The 23,404-nt window shown below is 45.1% G+C and overlaps 1 protein-coding gene across 4 annotated transcripts in view; it reads right to left on the bottom strand.

Moving 5' to 3' along the window:
* The window catches only part of LOC107396992 (signal transducer and activator of transcription 5B), a 175,932-nt gene that overhangs the window by 101,784 nt on the left and 50,744 nt on the right, over window positions 1-23,404 (bottom strand). For 2 of the 4 annotated variants that reach the window (XR_008560500.2, XM_054736403.2), the window contains exons 4-9: window positions 21,393-21,482; window positions 21,150-21,327; window positions 20,895-21,025; window positions 19,052-19,203; window positions 18,656-18,811; window positions 1,000-1,179 (exon numbers count right to left, since the gene is read on the bottom strand). Coding sequence is in view for 3 of the 4 variants with exons in the window: in XM_054736403.2 (XP_054592378.1) it covers window positions 1,000-1,179; window positions 18,656-18,811; window positions 19,052-19,203; window positions 20,895-21,025; window positions 21,150-21,327; window positions 21,393-21,482 (887 nt within the window). In the remaining variant the exon portion in view is untranslated. The remainder of the gene's footprint in view (window positions 1-999; window positions 1,180-18,655; window positions 18,812-19,051; window positions 19,204-20,894; window positions 21,026-21,149; window positions 21,328-21,392; window positions 21,483-23,404) is intronic. The other 2 variants (XM_054736404.2, XM_070545342.1) reach the window with 2 other exon arrangements.

The raw sequence follows: 23,404 nt of genomic DNA, 5'->3' as shown, positions 1-23,404 counted from the left end.
TAATAATAGTGTTGGAGATTCAGTTTCTGAACAGTGAAGGTAATGTCACTTGAGGCTTATGGCATAATTTTTAATTGGCAACAGTAACACCTTACACCTTGGTAAAATGTGGAGAAAGTCTAATGCTATCAGAATTTGGATACCACCCAAGCCTAGAGGGAAGGATTATCTCGGGAGAGAAGAAGTGCTCACTAGCGCAGATGTAGACAGATTTGTAAAGAATATTTGAGATTACTGAGTCATTGGTGTTCTCACACTCTGTGTGTGTGTGTGTGTGTGTGTGTGTGTGTGGGGGGGGGGGACCCAAGATGCAGAACCAGGGAGACACGAGGCAGGAGTTGAAATAAAACTGAAAATCCAAGTATGAAAAAAACCAAGAGACCTAGAGACAAAGAGCTCACTTAAAGAGCTGACAAGGACAATGGACCAACAACATATTGCGACACAGACAGGGTTTTATATACAGGGGCAGGATGATTGGAAGATGAGCTGCAGGTGCGTGGGGAGAGAGAAACCTGGAGAAATCAATCTACTAATCAGGGAGAGGAAACTAAGCTGAGGAGGGGAAATAAAACATGACATATGAATGATAACCAAACCTAAAGACTAGAAGAACAAGACAAATAACTAATGATCTGAGGAAAGAACTAATAAACCGGTGGGGAAGGGCCTTTAGGGAAACCTGAACCTAAGAAACTACAGGGGAAAATTAGCTAGATAATATAAATACAAAGAAAACTAAACCATAAGTGAACCTGGGAAAACCTGGTGGGAGCTGGAGACCTAAAGGGGCACAGAAACCTACGGGGAGAACCTAGAGGGGGGCTGGGGAACACAAGGAGACACATAAGGGGAACCTGGGGGGGGGACACAGGACGCAGACCATGACAGGTGTATTTAGAAAATGTTTCAGCTCATGACAAACAGGAGCAAAAGCAAAAATGTTAGGTTTATATTTTTGGTCGGTGTATTTAGATGTCTAGGCTGCCGACTCCTTACCTGTGTGTACTTTCATTCTTCAACAAAGCTTTGGCCTGCTGCTCACTGACAATGACAGCCTTGACCTGTGGCGGGTTCATGTGGACATTGAGTTTCCCCCCCACCAGAAGGCGGACTGTTGCAGCAAACTTGGTCTGAGTTTTTAATACCTGGGGGGGCTGTTTTTCGATGATAAAAGTACTGAAAAAAGACACAAGACAATACTGGTCAATGGTTACCAGGAGTTACTTTTAAATTTTTGATTAATTTTAGGTGGAAAATGACAATATTATACATAGTATACACTCACTGGCCACGTTATTGTGTACACCTGTCCAACTGCTCATCAACACAAATGACTAATCAGCCAATCACTTCAATGCATTTGGGAATGTTGACATGGTCAAGACGATCTTCCCCATTCAGAAGCTCGGTGTGAACGGTGATTTAAGTGACTTTGAACATGGTGTGGTTGTTGGTGCCACATGGGTTGGTCTGAGTGTTTCAGAAAGGGCAGATCTTCTTCCTAACCAGTCTGCCTAATAAATGTTTAACAGCCGGAGAGCCCAGCTGATGAGCCCCACTAAAACCTGCCCTGTGGGACTTTTTCACTTATTTATGTTTCTGTATGAGAAATCTCCTGATGTACACGTCTGTGGGGGATCAGACATGGAAACAACTTATTATGGGATAGTGACTCCTAGGGCTGGGCGATCATATGATCGCACTTTGTGATCACGATCATTTTCAGTGCAATTATGGTGATCAGCTGGGAGTCTCGATCAGAAATAACAGATGTGTGCAGCCTCAGTAGGGGGCGCTAACACTCCATGCGCGTTGGTTACCCACCGCCATTTAACAAAAAGAAGAAGCATTTGCAATTACACTTTTCCTGCTCCGCTACTTCGGTGAAGAGGTTTAATAAGCAGAATGGCCAAACGTGGAGCTGAAAACAGCGAAGTAGACCCCAGTCATGACTCGGAGTTGTCTTCTGGAGATGAAGACATTGTTCAGAAGAAAAGTTACTCAACGTCAGTTGTGTGGCGGTGGTTCGGGTATCTCAAAAGTGACGTTGAGCAAATCAAGACGACATGCAAGGTATGTCGGCGAATGGTGCCTTCAAAAACTGGCAACACTACGAATCTATTTAATAATCTAAAGAAATACCACCCAAGTGATTATACAGAGAGCGTGAAAATGCGAGCAGAGTCCGGACAACTTGTTAGCTTGTCTCAAAGTAGACTTAGCACTAGCGCGGCTGCTAGTAGTGGTGCAGCTGGCACTGGTGGTGCAGCTGCACAACCAAAACGGCAATCAATCATCTCGTCATTTTCAGATGTTGCACCGTACAAGCAGAACTCAAAGAGAAGCAAAACCATCACAAAAGCTATAACTTTTTGTATAGCAAAAGACATGATGCCTCTGAACACAGTAGAGAAAGAAGGATTTAAGCATTTAATCAAAGTGCTGGACCAGAGGTACGAAATACCTGGCCGAAAGTATTTTTCTCAAACTGCACTGCCACAGCTGTATGATGAATGCAGAGAAAAGCTAGAGATAGAGCTCAAAGATGTTTCATTCAGCAGATAATTTGTTTATTTTGTACCTGTATAGCATTAAAGACACACAGAATGTCAATAAAAGGTTTAACTAATATCTAGTTTCTTTATTTTTACATTTTAAGCTGCTTTAAACTGACTATATAAAAATTAATCGTGATTAAAATCGAGATCGAACGATATGGAAAAATATATCTTGATCATTCTTTTTGCCATATCGCCCAGGCCTAGTGACTCCTCCTCCAGCTTCGACAAGCCTGTCCTGAAGTTTCATTTCGGTTCGGCCTTTTTCTTTTTTTTTACTTCATTGACGACCCCGGTCATCTGTGTGTGCACCAGAGCAGAGCAACCAGGAAAACATGGAATTGATTTCAGCAGACTGAGTAATTTCTAATGAATCCAGTGGAATTAATTTCTTTGCGAACGCTCCAAAGAGTTCATGGCAGCCGCAGCATTATGGGTGGGCCTACCGGGCCTGGCCACACCCACTTGCACTCGGGCCCACCCATAACAGCCATGAGCTGCTTTGACCAGCAACCAATACCCGTTTATTGTGTATGTCAAAGTTATACTTCAACAGAAGATAATTAATAAAACACTTTGTATAAAATTTACCCAGAAGTTAGTCTGTCTGCCAAAAATAATTTCATGTTATTCATCTGGTTAGTTTAATTTCCATAATAGCGGAGCAGGTGCGGACTTTAGACCCGTCACGCATGTCTCCGTTTTAAACATGTTTAAACTGTTCAGAATACAAATCCAGGCTCTGTCTCATTAGATTGGTGTAACTAAAGTTTGTACTGAATGAAACTTTACATTAAACCATGTTGAAAAGATAAGAAAAGGATCCAATAAAATCGTTTCCCCCTCATTTACAGCCATTAAAAGCACACACACACACACACACACACACACACACACACACAGGGCAACAGACAAGTACACTGACATCAGATGGTAAACAAATTAAAGGAACTGTGTGTGTGTAGATTAACTGAATGATGTAGTTAAAAAAGTTGTGCAAATAAAAGTGACGCAGTGTAAACACTGATGTGTAATTACTGATGAGCTGCACTGAAAATAGAAAATGAATTAACTGTAATAAAATCAGTAAATTAATCAAATGGGGGAAAATCATAAGAGAGGAGTAATAAGCTGATCAATATCAGCAGCCAAACAATATGTGTGTGTTCCACAAAAGCTAAACTAAACGATTATAGGAATTAAAAAATTAAAAAATATAAAATTGTACATAAGAAAAATGAATTTGAGTAAAAAAATTTTCTAATGTAAAGAACAAAATGTAAAAACTTTAACTAAAAAGAACATTTGAATTCATCTTTGCAGTTTTAACAGCTCTTTGCTGCTATAAAACATGCGTCACCCCCAACCCCAAGATGTTCACAGCGTGACATCATCCATGCCAACCAAGGCTGCTTGTGAACATAAATAGGTAGACCAGGACATAACTACATGGAGACATGCACAAACTTTTCAACTCTCATCACTTGAGCCAGATAATGAGGGAGGGAGAAAAAGGGAAAAATACCCCCCTCTCCCATTGGAATTCTAGTTGAGTTAACCTGAACTCAGGGTGGGGACACCATCGCCTAAGTTTCCTGAAAACTTGTGAGGTTTGATTTGGTTTCTGTGGGCCACCTGTACAAGGGATCTTTGTGACTTTTGGTGACCGTGACCTGATACATGACAGGTGAAAGTTTATCAGTGATTAGGTACGGTCTCGACTACTTTGGCAGAAGCTTCTTAGCCAGTCTCCCAGTGGTGACCTTTGTCTGTCCTGTCATCTTAAATGGGGAGATGCCTGTAGACTCATAAGGAGTGGCCCTAATAGCCATCAGGACCAACGGAAGCTTCAAATTCCAGGCTCTGTGATTAGTCGACATGTTTCTTCAACATACTGTCAATCGTGCAGGATCATCCTTTCAACCTGTCTAGAAGACTGGGGCCTGTAACCAATGTGGAAATGTGGCCTCCACCCCTAACATCTGCCAGATGTGTTCCATCACCTCAGAAGTGAAGTGAGTTCCCCTGTCCAAGTCAACATGCGTGGGGAGACCAACAGCCATGATGCAATGTGTGCATTGGTCACCACACCATCTCTGATGCGTTGACAATTCAAGAAGGTCACAGGCTGATGTTGAGTTTCAACAATGATTTTCTGTCCACCGACGTAGTTAGAGAAGTGTTTAACTGTCCTCATGGTGGTCAGCAAAGCTTTTTCACAGTCAGAGTCTTTGGACTCAGGACCGGACAAGATCTTGCTCGCATACGCTATGACATGCCTATCGCAGTCATACATCTGTTACAGACCGGCACTCAAACAGTGGGTAGAAAACCTGACCTCAAAGTAGAATTTCTTGTCACAATCAGGACGCACCAGACACAGAGCAAAGCACAACGCGGCCTTCAAGTCATCCATGGCCTGCTGTTGTTGCTCAGACCACTTGAAAGCCACATCCCTTTTCAGCAGGGCGGTCAGAGTTCTCGCCAACCCCGCATAGTTATCTACAAACTGACGGGAGTATTTGCACACCCTCAGACAACTCCAAAGTTCAGAGACATTCGTTGGAGCGTTAATGATGGCAATGCCCTGGACTCTACCATGTTGAGGCTGCACTCCCTGTGGTCCCACAAGGAGGTCAACAAACCGTACTTTTGACCTGCACCACTGACCTTTGGTGAGGGAGATTTTCTCATCTGCAGCTGTGAGCTGACCCATGACATGGTCCAGAATATCATTAATGTAGATGATGGTACCATGCTCATGAGTGTCCGGGCAGGCTTTGTCTAAGAAGAAGTTAAACTCAGAGGGTGAGTTAGAGTAGCCAAAGGGACAGCGTGTGAAGGTGTATTGGCAGTTGGCAAAGGTGAAGTCAATTTATATAGGTTAGACTCACAGACAGGAATCGTCAAGAACCCAGAGGCATGCCCCATGCTCACGGCCACCTAACACAAGACAGCAAAGTTCAAGGAGGGAGCTCAATGGGCAGGGAGTTTTCAACACACTCCCAAAGTTTCTCCCTCCTAGATCAACAACAGGGACAATTACTGAAGATCAAAGGAATGGAACCAAGGTCAGAAACATACCCGTAGACATTAATCGCACAAGAATCAAGTTCAGATAACACTACTCGAATCTCTCTCCCTCTGTTGGGTATGTAGCAATGAAAAAGTCCAACAAGGTCAACAACCTGCTCTGCCAGTGGGCAGAGGTCATCACACATTGTGTCCAGCCAGTTTCTATTGCCAGGAATGCTGTGTGATTCTCCATACCAAAACAGTCTCCTGTTTACCTTCCCTAGTCTTGCCACCAGGAAGAGTAAGCCATAACATTCCTCCCCTTCCCTTAGGTGCTGCTATCTACAAGGTCTACTGCGGAAGACGGGTCCTTACTCTTTTATTAAAATGATTCTTATTCTGTTTCATTAAATGATTTCTTTCACTCTACAGGTTGTTTAAAATCAGATTCTATTTTATCTAAAGTGATTAAATAATGCTTTGACTGCTTCACAGTAACACTTCCGGTCGGTAACAAGATGGCGCCTGTGCTTGGCTTAGCCGCGGTCACTGGCCACTTTTTCAAACTTTTCTCCACTAACCTTTTTTCCACCTTACTCCTGTCTGCGATCCTCTTCGGTAGTGTCCCTGCTATCAGCTCCTATGATTGCCAGACTCTTTTGTCCTTCCGTTCGTTCAGGATCACCCAAGATGCACCGAGGACGTACCTCCCTGTTTGTTTATCCGAGCGGCATGCTGGCCCAGAGCCAAATGATTCCTATGAGGACGCCTCCAGCGATGTTTAATCAGTCTCGGAAAAACGTTGGAGAAAAAGAGGTAAACGAGCAGGAATCCAGGTGAGATTAACCCCGGGTTTCCACGGGAGCCGTCAGCAGCACGTTACTGCAGCAGCACGTCTTGCTCGCGTAAGCTGCTGCTTGGCCCTTCCCACGAGACGCGAAGCAGCAGGGGAGCAGCTGTCACCGACCGAGCACGAAGTCACACGAGTGACTTCGTCAGTAAACACAACAACAAGAAGGAGAAAACTACAACATGGTTTGTGTTTTATGTTCTGTCTGTTTTATAATCGCCAATACGGACCTGAAAAAGAAAGGAGACCGCTAGCTAGGTGATAACTTCTCACGGGGTCGCACAGTTAGTAACTGTTTTTAAAAGTAAAGCAACCGGAAGGCAGTACGTTCTTTATTCTGAAAATCTCGGGAGCTTCTCTCCATTTCCGCGTCCGATTTCCTGTCTTTCCTTCCCCAAAAATGTCGAACTTGACCCGTTTCAGAGGCGTCGCGCGTAGAAAATAGAACCGGAGCGTAAAGGCCGCGACATGCTGCTCCTGAGACGCGGCCGACTCGCGCTGCTGACGGCTGCCGACGGCTCTAGTGGAAAAGGTTCTGTTGACCACAGCGGTTCCTATGAGCAGCTATGACGTGCTGCTGCAGTAACGTGCTGCTGACGGCTTCGGTGGAAAGCCGGGGTTAGACTTCTCTTAAAGTGTGGTTTATCTAGTGAACATCAGCGTTATCTTCTAGCTTCTTGTCCTTTGTTTGGCAACTTGAGCGCCACTTTGGCATTCCCACCAGGCCGCGTTGCGGTGCGGTTTCTGCGTCCAAGTTTTTTGAAGTCGGTTTATCCTCATTCTTCAGTGTTTTCTCCTCCTATTCCCTCCATAAGTGGTTTTTATAAACACCGTGGATCTAACCCTGCTAATTTACGTCCACTAACTCCAGCTGTTTCTGTAGATTCTGATTCCTCCGCCTCTCTCAGCATGGCTCTATTAAATACCCGCTCTGTTAATAAGTCCTTCCTGCTTAATGATCTAATTCTCTCTAAAACCCTGGATTTTCTGTTTGACTGAAGTTTGGCAGCAAACATCAGATTATTCTGGACTGCTTGCAAGTAGTTATTCTCTTCTTAGCCAGCCCCGGGGTTCTGGTTGTGGTGGAGGCCTAGCTGTTGTTTTCAGAGACCATCTTCCATGTAGCTCTACAACCTCTAGTCGCTTTGCTTCCTTTGAACTGCAGCTGATTAAAGTCGGGCGTAAGGACCCATTCTACTGTGCTCTGGTCTATCATCCACCTGGTCCAAACAGTTCTTTCCTTCAGGAGTTTAGTGACTTTCTATCCTCCACTGTGAAGCTGTCCAGGTTGGTGATTGTTGGTGACTTTAACATCCACGTTGATGATCCCTCCGATCTCTTTGCCATGAATTTCTCCAGCCTTATGGACTCCTTCAGCTTTACCCAGCATGCTTCTGGCCCCACACACACCAGGGGGCACACTCTAGACCTTGTTTTTGCCCTGAGTCTAAATGCTGACAGTGTTTGTCCTGAGGATGTTTATCTTTCAGATCACCATAGCATTTTCTTTAACTTGTCAGTTTCTGCGTCCCCACCTCCTGCTCGCCGTATGGTTAGTTCTCGTTTTCTTAATGAGAGCACAGCTAGCAATTTTTCTGCTGCTTTTGATCCACCCTGTTCTTCTGATAACGACCCAGATTCCTTAACTTCTCAGTTTAACGAGCACTGCCTCTCCATTCTGGACAACATCTGTCCTGTCAGAACCAGATCAGTTCCTGCAGTGAACCCTACTCCCTGGTTTAATGACAGCCTTCGCAGCCTGAAGCGCCAATGCAGAAAAATTGAGCGCTTGTGGAAGAAAACCAATCTCCACTTCCATCTGCTGTACCTAAAGGATCTTCTGACATCCTTTAACTCTGCAGTCAGAGACGCTAGGGTTTCCTATTTCTCCAACCTGGTGTCCCAGAGCAAAGGGAACCCCAAGGTGCTGTTTAACACCATCAGCAGCATCGTCTCTCCTGCCTCTCCTACAGCCTCCATCCACTCTGTTGCAGACTGTGAGAACTTTTTGTCTTTCTTTGTGGACAAAGTCAATAAGGTTAGATCTAGCATCTCTCCTTCAGCCTTATCGCCGCCTCTCCCGACTCCAACCAGGCCCATCATCCTAGATAGCTTTGCTCCTGTTTCTTTGCCTGAGTTAACCAAACTAGTTAACTCTATGAAGACCTCTGCATGCCCCCTCCACATCTTACCCTCATCTTTGTTTAAAAGTGCTTTTCAGTCCATCGGTCCCAGCGTGCTCTCTATAATTAATGCTTCTCTGGTTTCTGATCAGGTCCCTGCTTACTTTAAGAACGCTGCAATCCACCCACTTCTTAAACAACCGAGTCTTGACCCCTCTCTCCATAGCAGCTTCAGACCCATCTCTAAACTTCCGTTCATCTCCAAGATCTTGGAAAAGGTTGTGGCTAAACAACTCACAGCTGCTCTTGATGAACATAACATCTATGATAGCTTCCAGTCAGGTTTTTGTAGAGCTCATTCTACTGAAACAGCTCTTCTTAGGGTCTCTAATGACCTTCTGACTCACAGTGATGCAGGGGACTGTTCTGTTCTGGTCCTGCTGGACCTGACTGCAGCCTTTGACACTGTTGACCATCACCTGCTACTGGAGAGGCTGAGAGACTGGGTAGGCCTATCAGGATCTGCTCTGGAGTGGTTCTCCTCTTTTCTCTCTGAGCGCTCCTTTTCTGTGGCCGTCTCCAAGTTTAGGTCCTCCACCACCTCCCTTACCCATGGTGTCCCACAAGGTTCTGTGCTGGGGCCTCTGCTCTTCCTCATCTATCTGCTTCCTCTTCAGCACATCCTGAGCTCCTTCAAAGGGATCTCCTACCATCTTTATGCAGATGACATCCAACTGTACATCTCCTTTAAGCCCCATGAGATGTCTAAGCTGCAGCTGTTACACACCTGCTTAGACTCTATCAAAACCTGGATGGTGGGAGCTTTCTTCAGCTGAATGAAGATCAGACTGAGATCCTCATCTGTGCCCCAGACAAGCTGGTTCCCAAAGTCAGAGACTCTCTTGGTCAGCTTGCTTCTCACACCAAACCCCCCATCAGGAATCTTGGTGTGACCTTTGACCCAGCTCTCACCCTGGATTCTAACGTCAGTTCTCTTGTTGGCTCTTCCTTCTTCCATCTCAGGAACGTTGCTAAGCTGAGTCCCATTCTGTCCCGCTCTGAACTTGAGACAGTTCTCCACACCTTCATCTCCTCACGCTTAGACTACTGTAACTCTCTTTTCACGTGTCTGAGCAGAACCTCCCTGAACCGTCTACAGGTGGTTCAGAACGCCTGTGCTCGGCTTCTGACCAAGTCCTCCAAACACACCCACATCACCCCGCTTCTCCTCCAGCTTCACTGGCTGCCAGTCAACTTCAGGGTTCATTTCAAGATCCTGGTTCTGGTCTATAGGGCCTTACATGGACAAGCACCATCTTACATTGGTGATCTTCTCAGTCCCTACACCCCCAGCAGGTCCCTGAGGTCCAGTGATCAAAGCCTACTGGTTGAGCAGCACCAGGATAAAGGTCAAAGGTGACAGATCATTTGCTGCTGTGGCCCCCAGACTCTGGAACTCTCTCCCCCTGAGCCTAAGATCAGTGGACTCAGGGGTCTCCTTTAAAAAGCAGCTGAAGACTCACTTGTTTAAGCTGGCTTTTGTATGATTCTGCTCTCCCCACCTATTCCACCTTCCTCAGAATCCACTGATTTCCATCTTGTCTTTCCACTCTCTCTTTTTCTTTTTTTAATCACAATTGTCTTGTTTTTGCTCATTTTAAATATACGTTTAACCATTTTCTGAATTATTTTTAATATTTTTACATTTTTTATTTTTGTGAAGGGCCTCGTGATTTTTATCTTGAGAGGTGCTATAGAAATGATATCTTCTTCTTCTAATGAATGAATCAACGTAAATGTTTTTTTATTTCATGTCTTATTTCTGATCTTAAATCCACCAAATGAGTCTACTTGATGATTTAATAAAGATTTATTATTAAAAATGTGAAATTTTGTTGGTTGACCTCTCCAATGCTACACAGAGAATGGTCTGAAAAGGCGAAAACATCATGTGAGCGGCAGTTCTGTGGGCGAAAATGCCTTGTTGGTGAAAGTGGTAAAAGGAGAATGGCCAGACTGGTTCAAGTTGATAGAAAGGCAACAGTAACTCAAAAACCCACTCGTTAATCAACCAAGGTATGCAGATGAGCAGCTCTAAATGCACCACACAATGAACCTTGAGACAGGTGGGCTACAGCAACAGAAGACCACACAGGGTGATTGTTACTTCCAGCAGGATACTACACCATGCCATAAACCTTGAATCATCTCAGGCAGGTTTCTTGAACATGATGATGTACACTGTACTCAAATGGCCTCCACAGTCACCAGATCTCAATCCAATAAAGCACCTTTGGGATATGGGGTAACAGAAGATTTGCATCGTGGATGTGCTGCCAACAAATCTGCATCAACTGCATTATGCTATCATGTCAATATGGACCAAAATCTCAGAGGAATGTTGCCAGTACCTTGTTGAATCTATGCCATGAATGTTTAAGGCAATTCTGAAGGCAGATGGGGTTCCAAGCCGGTACTAGCCAGGTGAACCCAATAAAGTGGCCACTGAGTGTAATATTTACATTACATAGTATTTTTACTAACATGACAGGAAATGATCTCATACCATGATATTTCTTTTACCATACCAATTTTATTTATATGGCGCATTTAGAAACAGCATGGGAGCTGACCATAGCGCCTCGAAACATAAAAACAAACACATAAAAATATCAGTAAATCAGTCAGTAAAAACAGATAAAAGCAGCAATTAAAGCAGACAATGAACAAGTAAAAATCCCAATCTAAAAGCCAAATTCTAGAAGTGTGTCTTCAACTGTGACTTGAGGGCACCAGCGTTTCCCTTACATAGGTGTAGCGGGGCTGAAATCCCAGCGCCACGCCTACAAGATCCAGTTTTATTAAAAAAATAAAATAAATAAATAAATTTTGCGCTGTTTCCCAAAGAAGCAGCGGAAACGACTCTGTTGTTGCTTGTGATCACAGCCGGCAGGCAGCATGGAGGAGGAGGAGGCAGGGCAGGGTGGTTACAGCTAGGGATGAGCCGGATCCTCGTTTCAGACGAGTATCCGGTACGGATAAAGCATTTTTGACAAATACGAGCATGAAACGAGTAAACCTCGTAAATATCTGTAATCGTGCTGAAGAAAAATCCTCATTGGGTAACTGACTTTCTTCACGCTCTGTGATTGGCCAGTCACATAGAGCGCCCGCCCCTCTCTAAACACAAAACTCTGCAGCCGTCCCTTGGAATGGGAAGACCGTATCGAAGAGGCCAACGAGCGAAAGATGAAGCTCAGTTCGACCCACGCACACACACACATAGACAGTAACGGATCTCTCGAAGCTTCACTGTAGCTCACGTTTCTTCAGTACTCCCTAGGTTTTCTTCAGCTCGCCTCTTTTTCTGTTTAATATTTAAAGTAACTTTTTTCGTAACGTACGTGTTGCGTTCGACAAGATAGAGCTGAAAACGGCTCTTACATGCGTCGGCCACTGCCTCCGCTCTGGTCGGGTTTTAAAAATTATTTTAACTCTCTCTCTCACACACACACACACACACACACACACACACACACACACACACACACACACACCTTAATCAACATTGTTTTGTTTAAATGTGTGTGGGAAAACAACGTTAGGAAAAAATCAGTTTAATCGAACTAAAATAAAATGGTTCTAGTATTTCATATTTCCTAGTATCTACTGCATGAGTTCAGATGCATTAATTCATGCACTTAAATATTAATGTTCTGATTTTATTGAAAAACTTGTTCTGTAATAGTTCCTTTACTATTGTGATCAAACATATTTAATCTCAATTCTGAGGCTGCTCTGTAAATAGTTTTCAAATAAACAATACACAAGCAACTTCTGATCAATCCATATCAATTTCAGATTTAAAATAATATATTGATGTAAACCACACCCACTAATTTCCAAATAATAAATAAGAGGTGCATTCATCTGTGTGTCTCCTTTGATCCGCATTAGTGATGTTTTCAGCACCAGAACAATGAAGCAAAGAAACAGATTCCTGAGTTTATGTTAGTAAGTTTATTTATTAGGTGCATCTGAACTTTTCTGTTACACCTTTCTCAGTGGCCTAGTGGTAGAGTGTCTGCCCTGAGCCTGGGAGATCAGGGTTCGATTCCTGGTCGGGTCATACCAAAGACTTTGAAAAAAATGGGACCCAATGCCTCCCTGCTTGACACTCAGCATTAAGGGGTTGGATTGGGGGGTTAAACCACCAAATAGTTCCCGAGAGCGGCTTGTCTGCAGCTCACCGCTCCCCCAGGGGATGGGTCAAAGGCGGAGAACAAATTTTGCACACACAGCTGTGTGTGTGACAACTAATGGGACTTTAACTTAACTAACTTAACTTCTAGTTTTCTCTGAAATGAGATCAAATCAGTGCTTCTATGGGTTGTCTCCTCTCTGCACTAGAAAAATGTACTTTATAATAATGTTCACTGTAATGCATCTTGATGATCTTAACAAATAAATTAAATCAAAGATATTGGTCAATAATGCCAAATATGTAAATTTGTGTTTCAGTCATTTTTATACTGGCTTAAAAATACTTCATTAAATCTACTAAGCAGTGGTGTAGAACGTGTTTAACAGGGCCAGCCCAGTAATGGTCTTGGAGCAAAATAAAGGGGGCAGAAAGTCAAATAAAGGGGGACAGAAGGAGATGTTTTTCCAAACAACCCCAAGTACGCAGGTGCCAGACCGTTCAAAGCATTGTAAGCAAAAGCAAGATCTAAATTGTATCCTTAATGCAACGAGTAGCCAATGAAGGTGCGCCAAAACCGGGGTCATGTAGTTATATCTGCTTATGTTCATTAAAAATCGTGCTGCGCCGTTCTGCGAAAGATTCAGGACCAAAGTTGGAGTCTGCTTCCTCTTACATCACTTCCTCCTGCCGGTTGTCTTCCGCGCTCTATTCCTACATGACCACAAAAAGTGCAGTCTGCCTGGCCTAATTATTAAGAACTATGAGACTAACTGACAGAGCACCAAAGACGAAAACATCTGAAAATATTCCAGAGTACTGTAAAATCCCTAACCCCGGTTTCACACTGCAAGCATCAGCGGAACGAACAGTAGTGAAGCGGCATCACTTCCAATAGAATCCAATTGTCGTCTATGGAGTTTCAAACCAGCTGCGACGCCGCAATTTTCAGGCACGTCCCAGAAAGCGGCATGCTGCGCTGCTAAAGATAGGATCTAGTTCTATTTTTTCTGCGAGCCGCTTCTGGGACACGTCAATTTCCGCAGTTCACATAGTGCGAGACAGGAAACCACACAGTTTCAGTGTAAAATCCTCGGTTATTTTCTAAATAAAATGCAACGTTGCAATGTTATATATAACTTATGTCAGTACGTGTGACTGAACAGCTTTGTTTATGTTACGTGCCGTGCCCCTTTTCGGCCACAAGATGGCCCCAGAGGCCTTTGCCTCGCCTGTCTCCTGGTAACCAGCTGTTGCCAATTACTGAAATCACTTGGCAGCTGTTAAAAGTTGCTTTCTTGCTCCAAGTCAATGAGAAGGTCCAAGGGTAGAGTAGACTGGAAACAGTCTATTCTATTCTCTTCTCTTTGGTTCGCTCCTTTTTGATAAGATTCGGTTTTACTCTCTGGTTTGGTAAATAACTTGTTTTGGATTTGGATTTAGGATAAGACTTTTTGCAATTTGACTGTGGACCGGCATTTGGACTTAGGCTTTGGATCTCCCCTTTTGGAATATAAATATTCTCGGTTTTTTTCTCCCCATCCCCTTCTGGGTTGGCGCTTTTCGTTTCTCCTTTTTAATATTGCTCCTTTTGTTTTGTATATAATATTGCATTTTAGGTCCTTTGTAAATATTCCCTCTTTTTTTGTAATAAATCCTTGTTTTTTAAGCGACACTGCACTCTGTTATTGTTTACCCCACACGCTAATTTTATTACTCCCCTCCTCATCTCTCCTAGAGAGCCGGGGACGTAATAACGTGGGGGCTCGTCCGGGATATATCTATATATTACCATCTTTCCCGACATATTAGGTGTGTGTAAAAACATTAACTCTGTGTTTGTGTCCCTTAGAGGCGGAGCATGGCAACCTTTGACCTGCACGCATTTGTGGTGGCTCCTTCACGCCGGCTTCTGGAGAGTTGCTGCAAAGCCGATCTGCGGCAGGTTGCCTCCCATTTCAGTCTCCCCCTTCCGAAGAAGCTCACCAAGGCGGCTCTTCAAAGATTGTTGGTGGACTATTTGGAGACTCAAGGACTTCTGCCTTCGCCTTCCACTCCTGGTGTGTCTTCACCGCCCTCGGATGCAAAAACGGGCCGGCTCGTTCAGAAGAGGGAGACCCTCGCCTCGGCTCCGCCTTCTTCCGCTGAAGATTCGTCCCAGGAATCCGACTCGTCAGGGGCATGTTCTCCCCGTACTCCGCTCACTAAAGCCCGGCTGAAGCTAAGCTTAGCTCGCCTAAAGATGCAGGCGGAGGAGAGAGCTCATGAGCGACGCCATGAGCTGGATTTAAAAAGAATGGACACAGAGGTTCGCCTCCGGGAGCTCAAACTACAATTAGTCACCATGCAGGCTGCTCCCTCCGTGAGCTACCCCCTCGCCGCTGATCACCCAGCGGCCTCGTCTCCAACTCAGCATGAACTGTCCCAAGACGCCACGTCTCCTCCGGCCGCCTCAACGTTGCCGCCCGCCTTCGATGTCTCCAAATGTGTTTCTCTTCTTCCGCCTTTCCGGGAGACTGAAGTGGAAGGGTTTTTGTCTGCTTTCGAGAGGATTGCGGTAACTCTCGGGTGGCCTCGTGAAGTGTGGTCGTTGCTCTTGCAGTGTAGGCTCACAGGTAAGGCCCTTCAGGTAACTTCGGCTCTGTCTCTAACGGACAGTTCTAATTATGAATGTGTAAAAGCTGCCGTGTTAAATGCGTATGAGCTCGTTCCTGAGGCTTATCGTCAGCGCTTTCGTTTTGAACAACCTCGGCCTAATCAGACATATGTTGAATATACTCATGAGAAATCAGTCCTCTTTGGGAAATGGGGTTCTGCTTCAGGGGTAGACTCCTTAGCTAACCTCCAGGAGCTAATTATGGTGGAGGAGTTTAAAAATCAACATGCCTGAGAGGCTTGTTTTGTATTTAAACGAACAGAAGGTCTCAACTCTTTCGGCTGCTGCACAGTTAGCAGATGAGTATAAGCTAACGCATCGGTCTTGGGGGTCAAGAGCTGACCCCGGTCGAAGTAGGAGATCCTCTGACACCTCCTCTGACTCTAGTGACCGTCCGGAATGTTTTTATTGCCACGAAAAAGGTCATTTCATTCGGTATTCTTTTCGTCTCAAGCGGAAAAACCGGAAGAGCGTAAACCCCCCTTCACCGAAGCCCGTGGCTGCTTGTGCTGCTGTCTTGGACGAGTTGGATAACTGTGAAACCCCTCACTCGAGTTTTAAGCCATTTTTGTCTGCTGGAGTGGTGTCTCTGTTAGGAAGCCATATTGGCCAGGATGTAGTGATTTTAAGAGATACCGGAGCTGCTCAAACCCTGATGAAACGGAATGTGCTACCATTTTCCGTAACCAGTCGAGCTGGTTCTTCTGTGTTGTTGCGGGGTGTTGACACGTGCTCTGTTCCAGCGGAGGTTCAGTATATTCACCTCTCCTGCCCTTTGATTACTGGTGACCTAAAGGTTCGAGAAGTTAACGATCCAGGGAGTAGACATGATTTTGGGAAACGACGCTGCTGGTGGATTAGTTTTGCCTCCTCCTGAGCTCATCTCTCGTCCAGAAACCTGTGCCGACTCAGATTTACCGCCTGTTTGTGTCATAACCCGTGCTCAGCGTAAGAAGAACTCGGAAAAGTCCCTTGGTGATTCAGCGTCCCCGTTGCTAGCTGATGACGTCACCCGACCAGGTCCGGCTGTAAAAATGCCTGATCTGGCCTCTAGAAGTCCTCAAGTGGTTTTATCTGTTTCTCGTAAATCTTTGGCTGATGTTCAGAAAACAAATCTACGTCTGACGTCCCGTTTTGTTCGAGGGAACCTTCTCTGTTGTGGCTCAACATCTGAAAACCGTGTTGAGTCCTCGCATTCATTTGTCAGGGGCCCCGAGATGTCAGGCAGCTTTCGTGTCTCTGCTAATCCTCATTGGTTGTGCTCCCATTCTAGTTGCTCCAGGTCTCTCCCTGCCTCTCCAGCTGGAAGTCTACACCAGCCAAGAAGAGGACAGCCTCATCCTGGAGGTTGACACCGGACCTGGTCTTCCACTGTTCTGTTTCTCTGGGAAGTTCAACCGTGCAGTTCTAACTCAGATAGGCTCTGAAATTTTTCCTGTCTGGGTAAAAACAATTTATTGACGCCCATTTCTTTCAGGCTCGACCCTCTAGACTGGCCAGCGGCTGATGTGTTGGGCCCTCTTGCTCCAGGAAATCTACCTGGAGATTCGCCACAAGAAGGGCTCTGTCATCCTCGTCTCGACCGCTTCGTTACAGTTTAATCATGAGGCTCCCTTGTAGGATTTGGTTTTGTTTTCAGATGTTGGATCCTCCTGCAAGGCTAGTGTTGTTAGCTCAAGCTGACATCTCGGGAACACTCCGCAGCGCTGGGGATCAGCGCCGCGCAATTATAAGTGTTTAATCTGCCCGCCTTTGGAGATCCAGGGGTAGTTAGTTTAGTTAGTTTTTGTGTGTTTAGATAGCGGGAGACCTCGTTCATTTGAATAAATGTTGGCCCTTTTTGAGACCCCCCCATTTATTCTCTTAAGTGGGGGGGTGTTACGTGCCGTGCCCTTTTTCGGCCACAAGATGGCCCCAGAAGCCTTTGCCTCGCCTGTCTCCTGGTAACCAGCTGTTACCAATTACTGAAGTCACTTGGCAGCTGTTAAAAGCTGCTTTCTTGCTCCAAGTCAATGAGAAGGTCCAAGGGTAGAGTAGACTGGAAACAGTCTATTCTATTCTCCTCTCCTCGGTCCCGCTTCTGCGACACGTCAATTTCCGCAGTTCACATAGTGCGAGACAGGAAACCACACAGTTTCAGTGTAAAATCCCCAGTTATTTTCTAAATAAAATGCAACGTTGCGATGTTATATATAACTTATATCAGTACGTGTGACTGAACAGCTTTGTTTACCACCGGTTTCTTTCAAGAAGTGCAACGGTGTGATTCCTCGCGGGGGTTGTGATCTCTCGATGAGGAAGGTGTCGGAAGTCTTGAGGGATTTTAGAATCTCGCGGGTACAGCGAGGCGCAGCGAGGAAGCCGCGCTGCGGCCAAGACTCTCCCGGTGTGAAAAGGGCCGCTTTGAAGTTCACGAGTGAGCCGCTCCGCTGCTGTTCCGTTCTGCTGATGCTTGCAGTGTGAAACCGGGGTAAGAGGTTATTGTTTTGTGTCCATGAGTGCTGCTGCTGCTCTGGTGAGTTAGTTTTGGTCAAATGTTTAGAAAGAGCTGCAGCTGCAGGGAAATCTCAGCTGTTCGCTACAGCAAATGTCGTTCTGTCTGCTTTAGTGCAGCAGAAATTATCTCATATCATGTTTGCACTCTCGCATCCTTACATGCCCAGATCATTATGTCTTCAAATGAGTAAGACTGCAGCATACTAGTGGCCATTTCTTACTGGGAATAAAAGTATTTATGCACCAACATTAGCTTTTAAAGGGGTTCAATACTGTGTGCTTAAGCTAACTCCAAAGCAACCAGTAGTCACACTCACTGTTAGTGCCACGCTTTCACAGTGAGCAGCTTTTGGCATAGGTGTCTCCACGTCTGGGATTGGTCAAATGACGACGCGTGACTGACACGCTACAACCAAGAGTTTGTGAACGAGATGAATCCCCCCCCCCACACACACACACACACACGTCAGATCGATACGATTCACATGGACGCCATATTCAGTTTCTAAAGAATTGAGGTGTCACCTGAAGGTCACATGTTTGCAGGTGTGGCTCCACCTATGAGAGTAAAGCTGTGAGGTTTGTTATTGGCACTTGCCTTCGAGCCAGACAGGACTCAGAGAAGCAAATGAAACTGAAACTAGATGTAAACCAACAGATATGCGACTGACAGTTGGCATGCACAGCTCAAAGAGCATGATTGGTTAGGCCGCATACGCTGGAGAACAGGTAACAGGTGTGTGTGTTTCCCACCTGGTGACCAAGGCTGAGATGATGTCAGTGATGTCAGCATTGAGTTTGTTCAGCAGCTCCTCCATCGGGCCGGGCAGTGGAAGCTGTTGGGTCAAATGTTCACAGCGTCGAATTTGCTGCCGGTTCTGCCAAATGAGGTCTGCCAGCTTCTCACACCTCAACGAGAGAGAGAGGCACATGGAAACAGCACACTATCCTCCACCAAGCTACTGATCATTCATGGGGTGCTTAGAATACAAACATCCGATTTATCACTTCAGAAGTTTTAATGTTTTAGGAACAAACACTTTTAATCATTAAATGTGGACAAATAACAGAGAATGAGCAGAAGTTGACAGGAAAGAAACAAAGTTTCTGAGGCTCTGTAATCAGACAGAATGTAAAAACAGATTCTACCAGGACTGGAGGACATCCAGCCCCCCCTCATGTGGACCTCCATTGCCTGCCAGCTGCTGCCTTCTCTTCCACTGAATGAGCTCTTCGTCCAGGATAAGAGTCTGCTGCTTCCTCAGCAGACCCAGAGTCTTCTGGTGCTGTTCCGACAGGTCCTGAAAACAGATATGTGTGTGTGTGCAAAATGACCTTTTTCACCCTCACATCCAAACACGAGACACTTAAATCACCTCACAGTCAGTTTGCTGGTTTAAACCAGCATGTACACCCAGCGCTTAACACAGCCAGTCAATGCGCCGTACTCTTCTTCTCATCTCAAGTTTTTCCTTATTTTCATGACTATCAGTCACAGATTCTCACCGAGGGAAACTGTATTGTTGCAGCACAGGGCAATAGATTATTCTTATTGTCTAAGTAACTATATATTTTTAAACAAGACAACTTCACCTTTATATCAATATAAATATACGACCAGTGGTTAGGGTGACCATAATTCCATTTCCTAAAAAGAGGACAGGAGATCTGAGCCTATCACGTCACACTACAGCAACACCACACAGACCACGTTAGGACCATTTCTTCCCCCAGGTGAAAAACTAAATTAATATCAGATTCTGCCAATAAAAGGGCTCTAAAACAATTCATATGTAAATATTTAGCATAATCATTGCAAAATCTCACTTTTCTGCTTTAGTGCTGCAACAAGGTTTTATTAATAATAAATTATTATACCTTTTGTTTTACTACAGCATCGGTATGCTTCCTGTGCACAGATTATTAAGGATGCTTGTTTCAGCTGTGAGATTAGACGATAGGATCAATGAAAAAATAAGTTGTCACACACTCCATGGAAACTTTCAGAGAATCCACAAATAGTGGCTTTCAGACGGTTTTGTTACAGACAGATTTGTGTGAGTTTAGAAAACAAGCAGATGAGACGCCATGGCCGACTGTTTTGGTTTTCGTCGGTCAATATTAGAACTTGTCAGAAAGGGTCAAACTCTGGTAAGCGGTGATGGTTGTACCCCATGTGCAGCAGTACCGGGACCAGAGTGAATAGGGTGTGTATGGGGAGCATGAGTGGGTGTCCGGCGTGCATTTTTGTAAGTCTTTGGTTGTATGTGCATGTGTGAGCATGAGGGAGGGAGTGTGTGACTGTGTTTGTGTATGACTGTATATGTCAGGTGGGGCCTTTGACTCCTCCCCTCTCCTGGGACTTCTTTTGATGACATAGATCTTCGTCTCCCCTCCGCCTGCCACAGCTGGTGTGGAGTGTGGTGCCTTGGTCTGCCTGAGTGTTCGTGGCTCCCGGGTCAGGGGGGTTTAAGATTTTTGGCACCTGCCTGGTCGATCCCGGTGGCTGTCTGGTGGGATCTGGGTCCCTGGGCTCTGCTGGGGCCCGGCGGGGGTGGTTAAGACTGCTGCACAAAAAAAAAAAAAAAAAGACTGCTGCTCGCGTGGGCCCCCTTGTGGCTGTGGGCACCTGGGCCTGTGCCCAATTCGCCCAAATTATAATCCGGCCTTGGGATGACCTGAATTGGAGTGTTTATTATGTGAAGTGCCTTGAGACGACTCTTGTCGTGATTTGGTGCTACATAAATAAACTTGAATTGAATTGAACTTATCCATCTCTGGAGCAACCGACTACATTTCATGGGTGGAAAATCCCTGAAAGGTTCAGCAGGAGCATCAGGAAGAAGTCCACTTTAACTTGTGAATTCATCATATCAGTGCGCAACATCACTTGTCTGTCATTAGGCTGGATGATGTGCTTAGGGTTCATATGAATGTGCGTTTCTCAACCTACTCATAAAAACAACAGGTAGGGTTACTCGTGTGTGCATACCAGCCTGTATTTCTGTAGCGTGCTGGCTTCCCTGGTGAGCCAGGCCTCCACAGTGGCTCGTTTGCTCACAAGGGCAGGCTCCCGCTGGGCTCGCTCCTCTGGTGGTAGCGAAGACAAGCTGCTAAGCTGGGCTGACCATGCATGCGGCACAGAAGGGTGGGATGTTACAAAAAGCAACTACCGAGAGGAATAATACTTAGATTTTTCCTCACGTGAGTCAACCAACTAAAACCTCATAGCTGGATAATAGCTCACCCTGGATGCGCAGGTTCTCCTGGTACTGGATGATGAAATACTCTTGGCTGTGCTGCAGCTTCTTTAGTTCATTCTCAGCTTCCTGCGTTGCAAGGCGGAGCTCCTCGAAGGCTTGGTTGATCTGCTGATGGCGATGGGACAGAGTGTCCATTGGCTGTGCCCCACCCCCACTGTTTGACTGCAAACAGAAAAACGCCATTAGAAAGTGATCTTTTCAGTTTAGAGTGAAGAGAGTGAACGTACGTTTGTAGCTTCTTTAACCAGCCTCTGCTCTGACTGCAGGATGTGTTTAATGCAGCGCACCAGTTCAAACGGACACCGGTCATATGTGCTCTGCAGAGAAAAACACAACACTTCAGTCTGGGGAGACCAGAGGGCTGTTCTCCGAAGTGAGCTAAACCCATAAACCAGGTTTCCCCTCACAACTCCCCACCCAGGTGTCCAAAAACGTGGATCCAAGAGCGAGGCTAACCTGCAACTCAATCACTATGGTGACATTTACTTCAGGCCAAGCCAGCTCCATGGCAGGCTGGCTGAGGCTCGTGTAAGCTTGGTGAATATGACTGGACGAGGCATGTGATGTCACACAGTACATCCCTTTCTCCTTCTTCTTTAAACCTGTACTGTCCTGGCACTTGAAGGAGAGGACCAAATCATGTTTTTATGTAGCGCCTCTCAAGATAAAAATCACAAGGTGCTTCACAAGAACAATGTTAGATCATCAAAACGATTAAAAAACAAATTAAAGGTTATAACAGTATTGTAGTAAGAAAGCAGAAAATTTAAACATTTGAAACAATGTAAAGGAAGACAGATATGAAAAAGAAAAGGTAACACGAGATCCCGAGGAAGACAGGATTGGCAGAAAGAGCAGCATGAAGTGGTGGTGAAGAGGAGGTCCCACCAAAGCCTGAACAGGTGAGTTTAAAGGAGACCACTGAGTCCACTGATCTCAGGCTCAGGGGGAGAGAGGTCCAGAGTCTGGGGGCCACAGCAGCAGATGATCTGTCACCTTTGACCTTTAGCCTGGTGTGCTGTGGATAACAGCTGTGTACTTATCTGTTTGATTATCTGTGATTTATATAGTTGTTTAAAGAGGAGCATGTCAGTGATTAGGCAGGTGACCATCCGCTTCTTCACCACCACCCCTCCCCAACACCTACACACACACACACACACACACACACACACACACACTCTCTCTCTCTCTCTCTCTCTCTCTCTCTCTCTCTCTCTCTCTCTCTCTCTCTCTCTCTCTCTCTCTCTCTCTCTCTCTCTCTCTCTCTCTCTCTCTCTTAAATAAGCCTGAATATTTTCTCCCACAGCTCAACTCTGGTAGAAATAAGCAGATGTCTGCTTAAAGGCCCCATGCATGAAATTCATTGAATTCATGATTAAAAATGTGACTCTTTAGTAGCGATGGGTACTGAATTCGGTACTTTTTAAGGCACCGACCAAATTCGATAGTACCGACAGAGTATCGATTCATGTCATATGAATCGGTGCCTTGTTTAGGTACCCGTGCCGCACCGGCGCAAGAGCGTAACGTTGTCAGTCACTGTGGGCGAGCTGTAAACAAAGCAGCATGACAGACAGGAAGCGTTCTGAAGTTGGGGTCCACTTCACTAAGTGGGATGGGTAACTGGGTGATGATGAAACCAGCCTCTAAGTGAGCCATCATCATCATCTTAATCTGCTCCGGTAGGTAAATAAAATGTTTAAGATAACGTTAGCTTGATATGTTAGCTTCTGTTCAGCTAATGGTACGTTCACTTTCTCCTCGGAACGCCAAAATGCCGACTAGAATAAAGCAAACGCGCTCTGAAGTTTGGCTTCACTTTACTAAATGTGGTTTTAATACAGTTTATAAAACTACAAGGACCAACCATCACACAGTTTGTAAAACTACAAGGACCACCATCACACAGTTTGTAAAACTACAAGGACCCACCATCACACAGTTTATAAAACTACAAGGACCAACCATCATACAGTTTGTAAAACTACAAGGACCCACCATCACACAGTTTATAAAACTACAAGGACCAACATCACACAGTTTATAAAACTACAAGGACCACCATCACAGTTTATAAAACTACAAGGACCCACCATCACACAGTTTATAAAACTACAAGGACCAACATCACACAGTTTATAAAACTACAAGGACCAACATCACACAGTTTATAAAACTACAAGGACCAACATCACACAGTTTGTAAAACTACAAGGACCCACCATCACACAGTTTA

The sequence above is a fragment of the Nothobranchius furzeri genome, chromosome 16, assembly GCF_043380555.1.
Source record: "Nothobranchius furzeri strain GRZ-AD chromosome 16, NfurGRZ-RIMD1, whole genome shotgun sequence".
NCBI classification, from domain to species: Eukaryota; Metazoa; Chordata; class Actinopteri; order Cyprinodontiformes; family Nothobranchiidae; genus Nothobranchius; species Nothobranchius furzeri.
Note: the sequence above shows the minus strand (reverse complement) of the source record. Positions and strands in the feature narration are given on the sequence as shown.